The following is a 9670-nucleotide window of genomic DNA, read 5'->3' on the forward strand; positions in this document are numbered from 1 at the left end:
TCACTTTTGCTTTATAGCAAGGTGTTTCATCATGCTGGAAAAGGCATTGTTCGTCACCAAACTGTTCCTGGATGGTTGGGAGAAGTTGCTCTCGGAGGATGTGTTGGTACCATTCTTTATTCATGGCTGTGTTCTTAGGCAAAATTGTGAGTGAGCCCACTCCCTTGGCTGAGAAGCAACCCCACACATGAATGGTCTCAGGATGCTTAACTGTTGTCATGACAACAGGATTGATGGTAGCGCTCACCTCGTCTTCTCCGGACAAGCTTTTTTCCGGATGCCCCAAACAATCGGAAAGGGGATTCATCAGAAAAAATGACTTTATCCCAGTCCTCAGCAGTCCAATCCCTGTACCTTTTGCAGAATATCAGTCTGTACCTGATGTTTTTCGACTGTGACAGGCAGCGCCTAGAAGAGGATCAGGGTTAGAACACTGGTATTGTTTTTAAAATTATTATTTTACCCCTTTTTCTCCCCAATTAGTAGTAGTTACTGTCTTGTCTCATCGCTGTAACTCACGTACGGACTCGGGAGAGGCAAAGGTCGAGAGCCATGCATCCTCCAAAACACAACCCAACCAAGCCGCACTGCTTCTTGACACAACGCACATCCAACCAAGAAGCCATCCAACCAAGAAGCCAGCCGCACATCCAACCAAGAAGCCATCCAACCCAGAAGCCAGCCGCACCAATGTGTCAGAGGAAACACAGTACACCTAACAACCTGGTCAGAGTGCACTGCACCCGGCCCGACACAGGAGTCACTAGTGTGCAATGAGACAACGATATCCCTGCCGGCCAAACCCTCCCTAACCCGGACGACGCTGGGTCAATTGTGCATCGCCCCATGAGCCTCCCGGTCGCAACCGGAGGTGGCAGAGCCTGGGCTCAAACCCAGAATCTCTGGTGGCACAGATATCACTGCGCCACCTGGGAGATGAACACTGGTCTTGTTAATAAGGGTTTGCAAGTTCAATTATCACTGGGGCCTTCCATGTTTTGGCCCAGCTGATGTGTGACCCAGGCAATACCCTTCATGGTCAGAGTCTCTGATGTCACCAAACCAATTTGTTTGAATTTTTATTGCTTTTTACCGGTATTACACCAACCAACATGTATGTGTACAAAATGTCTATGTAGTGGACATGAGTCAGGCTCATGGTCTCGTTATGAGGTAGCCCTGCCTGCGACTTCAAAATCACCCTCAGCCCAAAGGGAATCTTCTCTTGGTCTAATGGTCAAGATGTTAGTTTCTCCCATGGGAGACCAGGGTTTAGATCCGGCCCGTTACAATGGCACCCAACGTGGGGGAGGAGGTACAAGGGGGGGTGAATGTAGTGGGTATGAATCGGGCGTTATAGGCTCATGATGAGGATGCCTTGCCCTAGGGTATATTTTTAGGACGGATAGCCAAAGTAATAGTATTTGAATTTCAAAAACTTCTGCAGTAGGTGCACAGACAGACAGTTATCAGTTAAAGCAGGCACACAATTACCACAAGTCGAGCTCTGAACATTCATTCTGAACACCAAACCCCAACTATTCTAACCATTAGATGGCGCCATACCGTAACAAGTCCATTTCCTCTCCCTCAGCAGTCACTCATCAAACTTCACCTGGGGTGACTAATTTTATGCAGCAGACACAAGTGGTTTCAGAACATTATACATCCATAGAGACCACCACTCTCCATTAGTCTACTCTCAAAAACCACAGAAAGGACTGGGCCATAGACAGCTACTGGCAATTTTGATTGAATTGGCAAGAATTTGAACAGAAGCCTAGGCAAAAACTGGTTGAATTAAAGTTGTTTCCACCCCATTTCAACCCCAGAAATGCATGTGATGACATTGAATCAACGTGAAACTGATGTAAATCAAAACTAGACGCTGAACTGACGTCTGTGTCCAGTGGGATGGCCATACTAAAGGCACGGACACACCAGTAGCTACATCTGTAGGCATGAAGTGCTTTGAAAGGCTGGTCATGGCTCACATCAACACCATTATCCCAGAAATCCTAGACCCACTCCAATTTGCATACTGCCCCAACAGATCCACAGATGATGCAATCTCTATTGCACTCAACACTGCCCTTTCCCACCTGGACAAAAGGAACACCTATGTGAGAGTGCTATTCATTGACTACAGTTCAGCGTTCAACACCATAGTGCCCTCAAAGTTCATCACTAAGATAAGGACCCTGGGACTAAACACCTCCCTCTGCAACTGGATCCTGGACTTCATGATGGGCCACCCCAAGGTGGTAAGGGTAGGTAAAAACACATCCGCCACACTGATCCTCAACACGGGGGCCCCTCAGGGGTGCGTGCTCAGTCCCCTCCTGTACTCCCTGTTCACTCATGCCTGCATGGCCAGGCACACCTCCAACACCATCATCAAGTTTGCCGATGACACAACGGTGTTAGGCCTGATCACCAACAATAATTAGACAGCCTAAAGGGAGGAGGTCAGAGACCTGTCCGTGTGATGACAGGACAACAACCTCTCCCTAAATGTGATCAAGACCAAGGAGATGATTGTGGACTACAGGAAAAGGAGAACCGAGCACGCCCCCATTCTTATTGACGAAGCTGCAGTGGAGCAGGTTAAGAACGTTAAGTTCCTTGGTGTCCACATCACCAACAAACTATCATGGTCCAAACACTCTAAGACAGTCATGAAGAGGGCACAACAAAACCTATTCCCCCTCCGGAGACTGAGAAGATTTGGCATGGGTCCTCAGATCCTCAAAAGGTTCTAGAGCTGCACCATCCTGACAGGTTGCACCACTGCCTGGTATGGCAAATCCTCGAACTCTGACCGCAAGGCACTACAGAGGGTAGTGCGTACGGCCCAGTACATCACTGGGGCCAAGCTTCCCACCATCCAGGACCTCTATACCAGGCGGTGTCAAAGCCCCTAAAAATGGTCAAAGACTCCAGCCACCCTAATCTCCTTGCTACCACACGGTACCGTAGTGCAAAGTCTAGGTCCAAAAGACTTCTTAACAGCTTCTACCCCAAGCCATAAGACTCCTGAACAGCTAATCAAAGGGCTACCCAGACCCTGTTTTACGCTGCTGCTACTGTTTATTATCTATGCATGGTCACTTTAACTCTACCTACATGTACATATTACCTCAATTACCTCGAGTAAATGGTGCCCCCACGCATTGACTCTGTACTGGTACCCCCTGTATATAGCCTCGCTATTGTTATTTTACTGCTGCTGTTTAATTCTTTGTTACTTTTGTTTTCTAATTTTAAAAACAACTTAGCTATCTTTTCTTCTTAAATGCTTAAAACATTGATTAAGGGCTTGTAAGTAAGCATTTCACAGTAAGGTCCCCTGTTGTATTCGGCGCATGTGACAAATAAAATTTGATTCAATATTTGATTTAACTGGTATTTTGGACCTAATATTTGCAGAATAACTGCAGTGTACTGCAGGTGAACTACAGTTAAACTGCACTCTAACTGCAGTTACACTGCAAAATTACTACAGTTTTAAAAAAGTGTTATTTTGGATGCAGTATTTGCAGCATACTGCAGTTATACTGCTCTCTGACTGCAATCGTTTTTGCAAGGGGATTCAGGGGAAAATGTCGGTAGTCAGAGGCTTACCAACATTCTAAGGCAAGGCAGACCGTCATTCAGTGTGATGTGTTTTCTCCTTAAACAAATCTAGGTAGGTCTCTGACTGCTAACATTTTCACCCGTTTCTAAAATGCACAATGGGTTTGCTCTTGGTTTGCACATTACAGCCTGCACTCTGTTCCAAAGGTGCCAAGTAGCCAACTCTCTGTCAAGTACACTCTGCCGGCAAACGCTACAGGTGTTTCCATGCCTTTGAAGGTTGTTACTTGTTACCTCAGCGCTGTGAAAAGATTATGCCTATGTTTAACTTCTGATTGTGTCGTGAAAGATAGTCTTTCACTGTTCCAGATAGCAATCAGGCTTTATGACCATGCCTTGCAAAGGGAACCACAGGTGCTTTATGAATTAGTTAAAATATTTAAACCAGCAACAACCCCCTCATTATCCAGACTGGTCTTAAAGACTAGACGTAACATAGTAAATGTACATCCGGGACACTCAAATGAGTAGGATATACGTTTGATTTGGTATGGTTAGAAAGGAGGGTGGTTGTTCGGGGTGGGCGTATAACAAGAACGTCTAGCAACCTAAAGGTTATTTGTTGAAATCTCATTGCGGACAATTTAAGCTAATTTCCACCTACTTTCAACTTTTGCTACTTTGCAACTCCTTAGCATGTTAGCTATCCCATAACCCTTTTAGCTAACCCTAGCCTTAACCTTTTAACCTAACTCCTAACCCTTACCCCTAGAGCTAGAAAACGTTAGTGTTAGCCACCTAGCTAACGTTAGCCATAACAAATTGGAATTTGTAACATATTGTACATTTTGCAAATATGTAACATATTGTACAAATTGAAATTCGTAGAGTATCATGAATTGTAATTCGTAACATATCATAAGAAATGGATGATGGACATCCAGAAATGGATACATACCATACGAAACTTAACATATCATACAAAATGGAGTGTCTCCGATAAAGTTACAGAATAATACTGTAATGACCTGGCTAGATCATAAATTAACAAATGTCCAGTCAGAGGCTTGAGTTTACGAATTCCGGGTTTATTAAAACAACTCAACACAGGTTACTGTTTGGCTTTAGCCCACAACAAATAAATCAAGGATCACAGTATAAAACAACAGTTACCTTCTCTTGTTAAGACAAAACGTAAGAGAGAGAACAATGGTTAAGCATGGTCTTAAACTTGTGGTGCCCCCCCCCCCTCCAACAACCACAAGGATGCCCGGCACCGAAACATTCCAGGCTGGCAGATAGCAGGTTGACTGGAATGTCAGAATATGGGGTACTGGTAAGTACAACACAACAAACAAACAGCATAACTCATAACACACAGCTGTCTGTGCGGGTCGCTACAATACGAAATGCTCTGAGACCATGTTGCAACATCTTTTCACATCACACCAGATATTCCTGTCAGATTTGTGATTTGAACCCGACTCCACCCTATTGGCTACCTTTTGAGTGTTGTTGATAGTCAGCAAGCATAGCCTACCATCAGAGACACATTTGGCTACCTACCCAAATGAAAGGTGTTTGTTCGAAGTAACAAACTTGTTCATGCTTGCGTTCAATCAACATTATATTATTAGAGATTGAGAGAACTTTTCTGTTAACACGTGTACGTTGGGTATAATGATTGGTTGACTCATTTTGGGGGACAAGATCTAGAAGGATCTAACCCCTGAACCACGCCTATACATGCGATAGAGCTACTCTTCTACGTTACTTTACCATGAGGTGTCCACGCGGTCTTTCTGTGTGCTGATTGGCAAGGAGGGGCACAAACAATATTTTTTTTTACCAATGAGAGCGCTGTACATGCAGCAGTTCAGACTGTGCATTCACCGACAGCATGCACAGTCCCGAAACGGGATAGTGAGTATGCAGCGGGCGAGACTGGGTTGGGATGTCTATTGGCATCCATATAAAACCTAAGCGGAGACTTGCTGTTTACAGTCAGCTCCCAATTGTACGGTTGATGACAATAAGTAGCTAACATTGTGACAGTATAGTTATTTGGATAGCAATCAAGACGTTGGACATTTGTTCATCGATAGGCTTAACTAGCTAATAATAGTGGTCGGCTATTTTCCATTTATATTTTCTTACTCACTGGCACACTAAACGAATATTAAAATGGTAATCATTACAAAGAAATTGAAAATATTTGAGATCGTTTTCCATGATCCTACTAAGGCTTTCTACTCCAGTGGTGACAAGGTATCCGGGAATATTGTGGTTGAGGTGTCCGAGGTGACCAAGGTGTCCGCTATGAGAGTATTTGGAATTGGATGCGCAAAAGTAGAGTACGCGAAAGGAAAGCACAGATGCCGTGAAGACATTGAATATCTGAAATACGAAGATACCGTTTATCTGGACCACCAGACTAGAGGTAATATTATAAACTAAAATATAAACACAAGTAAATGTCATTGTATCGAATGTGAATATAGACATTCACTGCAGTCGGCAGGCTACACCCTGTGTCATTCAGGATGTATGCACTGCCACTAGTTGGCTACTGAATCTGTGTCATTCAGGATGTATGCACTGCCACTAGTTGGCTACTGAATCTGTGTCATTCAGGATGTATGCACTGCCACTAGTTGGCTACTGAATCTGTGTCATTCAGGATGTATGCACTGCCACTAGTTGGCTACTGAATCTGTGTCATTCAGGATGTATGCACTGCCACTAGTTGGCTACTGAATCTGTGTCATTCAGGATGTATGCACTGCCACTAGTTGGCTACTGAATCTGTGTCATTCAGGATGTATGCACTGCCACTAGTTGGCTACTGAATTTTGCGAGTACAGTACTCAAAGATGGAGCGTGAGAAATTCTGCTTTATAGACTTGCTATATGTTTTATTTGCATACGTTTATGCTTATGAGTGATCAAATGCACCAGTGGTGATTTTTATTGGCCCATTAGCACTATAAATGGACCAGTGGTGGGTGTCCTTTGGTCTACAGTGGATTGCACAAATAGCCTAAAATATATTAACCTGTTCATAGTTTAATGAATGGACCATAATTTATTTCTCTCATCCTCAGATTCCAACGGCTTGGTAACTCTCAGACCAGGGAACAGATATGAGTACATGTTTGGCTTTGAGCTGCCACATGCTGGGTAAGCGTCAAGGACTGTAAAAAATCTTGTTGTTTGTTACCTATAAAGGCATAGCATTATGTAATAAAGACAACATCCCACAATAAATATTCCTCCTGCTTTTGTCACAGGCAACTGGTGTCGTCTTACAAAGGGAAGTTTGGCTGTGTCCAGTATTATGTCAGGGCAGTGATGGAAAGGCCTTCCCAGCCTGCCTTGCAGTGCGAGAAACACTTTGAGGTGGAGGAGCCCTTGGACGTCAACACCCCTGACCTCCTGGTACATAACAGCTCATCACATCATCATAATTATCACCACAAGGAATATATGCCACTTGATAGTTATTACATTATACACCTTGTTCTCCTGATTGAGCCATGTAATGATGATGCATGGCTTAATGCATGGCGGCAGGTAGCCTAGTGGTTAGAGCACAGGTAGCCTAGTGATTAGAGCGTTGGGCCAGTAACTGAAATGTTGCTAGATCGAATCCCCCGAACTGACCAGGTAGAACTCTGTCGTTCTGCCCCTGAACAAGGCAGTTAACCCACTGTTCCTAGGCAGTCATTGTAAATAAGAATTTGTTCTTAACTGACTTGCCTTGTTAAATAAAGGTTACATATTACATATTGTATAACTTTGCCATAACTAGCTATACATGAGAGATTTTGAGGTCTGGGTGGTTGGTGTTAGGCATGATGGTTGACTTGGAATCAACATACTTGGTGATTTATGTTTAACTCATATTAATGTTTCTCATCCAGGCTCCAGCTGCAGGTACGAAGGAGAAGAAGCTCACCTGCGTGTTCATCCCAGATGGACATGTGTCCATCAGTGCCAAGATCAACCGCAAGGGCTTCTGCGAGGGCGAGGACATCTGCATCAATGCCAAGTTTGAAAACACCTGCTCACGCATCGTGGTGCCCAAGGCAGCCATCATGGTCAAGCACACCTACCAGGCCAATGGCCGGACCAAGGTCCTGGGGCAGAAGCTCTCAGTCGTGAGGGGTAACCATATCATCTCGGGCATGTGTGACATGTGGCAGGGCAAGACCATCCGAGTGCCCAGGCTCAAGCCTTCACTCCTGGGGTGCGACATCATTCACGTGGACTATGCCCTTAGGGTGAGTCACAAACTTGAGACAACTTGTTGCTTGATTTAATACCATAAACCTGACATTGAAAATTGATTGGAAGGACTTGTGACCTAGGAATGACTTATATATATCTATCCATCAGATCTATGTCCACATTCCCGGCAGTGACAAGGTGGTCCTAGAGTTGCCCCTGGTCATTGGGAACATCCCCTTCAATGGCTTTGGCAGCCGCACCAACAGCATGAGCAGTCAGGCAGAGTCCCTGAACACCCCCTCCAGTAGCTTTGGGTCACTGCGCCTCCCGTCACAACCCCCCAGCTACAGCAACATCTCCCGCGACTGCCGTATCGACTCCCCCCTCACACCGCTGCTGGTCGACTATGACGCAGATGAGGAGGAAGGACTGTTCATGCGCGCCCCCGAGCTTTGGTACCCTCCTCCCCCTGCCTACTCCGAGGTAAGGTGATGGAGAATAGAAGATGGAGATTTAACAGATATAGTCAGTTACTAGTGAAAGGTGAAGCAGATGGCACTGAATTTGCACCGTTGCAAATGTAGTCTTAATTATTTTCTTTCCAACTTTCTCTCAGGTTGATGAGGATCTCAAACAGCAAGGGCCATGTTCTTCAGGTCTGCTGAACCACGAGTAAGAGTTGCAATGAATCCCCGTTATAGTCTAAGAATTGTCAGGGAACGGACTGGTGACTGGTTAAAGAGCAGCACTGCTGTGAAGCAGAAAGAGTGGCTCTAGCTCTGAAGATTCTTTCAAGAAACAGAACTGAGATGTGGACTTGAGAGTCAAGTTCAAGTGAAATTATTCAGGCTGAATGAATATGGATTGTAGATGTTGGTGTCCACGGTCACTATCGCCATTGCAGTCTTCAGAAACAGATTGTTCCTATGTCTGTCTGTAACCCTCTTGCCATTCCACGGTAGTTCTGTACTTCAGTGTGTTTGAGTGTTTTGACAGTTGCCATATTCTCTCAGAGTAATGAAACAATGTTAGAATTCACATCCATACATTGAGTGTGCACAGCTATCATTTTAGGTCAGACAGATACGATGCTGTGACCATGCAAAAGTAATGAAGGGATAGAGAGTGTTTTAATGTTACATTCTATTCCACTTTATATTAATATAAATGGCTCTGTAATTATATAATGAAAAATGACATATTTTTTTATTCATAATAGTCTTCCAGATTATACTCAGTGGTTTATGGTAGAAGAGAGTGACTTCATGGTAACGACCAATCTTGTCGAATGGGAATGACTAAATGAGAGATCGACATTATGTATTGAATTTGGGTATGTGAAAATGCGAGAAGTATTTTATATGAGGAGAACCTATGGGTTGGTTTTCTATGCAAAGAAAAAATATATTACATTCTGAAGTGTTTCCCTCTCTCTTTGCCTTTATTATATTATAATAATATATGCCATTTAGCAGACGCTTTTATCCAAAGCGACTTACAGTCATGTGTGCATACATTCTACGTATGGGTGGTCCCGGGAATTGAACCCACTACCCTGGCGTTACAAGCGCCATGCTCTACCAACTGAGCTACAGAAGGACCACTATTAGCTTCCTTTCAAGGAATGACAAATATTTGTCTGTTCCGGTTCTATTCCAGCAAGGTTGTCAATGCATTTGAACAGTAAGTAACCCTTGTCCAAGCCTGAACAGCAGGAGCCTATCTCTTGTTTCTGTAGCATGTGGCAGCTTGAAGTAGAACTACATATTGGAGAGGACGCTAGTCTGTTAACAGGGCCTTACGCCAAATCCATCTCCTTAATGCTGAGTGCCAAGCAGGGAGGCATCAGGTCACATTTTTTACG

The 9670-nt window shown here is 44.2% G+C and overlaps 1 protein-coding gene across 1 annotated transcript; it reads left to right on the forward strand.

Moving 5' to 3' along the window:
- Positions 1-5491: 5491 nt before the first annotated feature.
- Positions 5492-9230, forward strand: LOC124005025 (thioredoxin-interacting protein-like). The gene is made up of 6 exons (XM_046313869.1): positions 5492-6016; positions 6681-6756; positions 6867-7014; positions 7500-7859; positions 7975-8289; positions 8423-9230. The coding sequence occupies exons 1-6, from the start codon at positions 5761-5763 to the stop codon at positions 8480-8482; spliced, it is 1215 nt and encodes a 404-aa protein (XP_046169825.1). The 5' UTR covers positions 5492-5760; the 3' UTR covers positions 8483-9230.
- Positions 9231-9670: the final 440 nt, after the last annotated feature.

The sequence above is a fragment of the Oncorhynchus gorbuscha genome, linkage group LG19 (genome assembly GCF_021184085.1).
Source record: "Oncorhynchus gorbuscha isolate QuinsamMale2020 ecotype Even-year linkage group LG19, OgorEven_v1.0, whole genome shotgun sequence".
Lineage (NCBI taxonomy): Eukaryota > Metazoa > Chordata > Actinopteri > Salmoniformes > Salmonidae > Oncorhynchus > Oncorhynchus gorbuscha.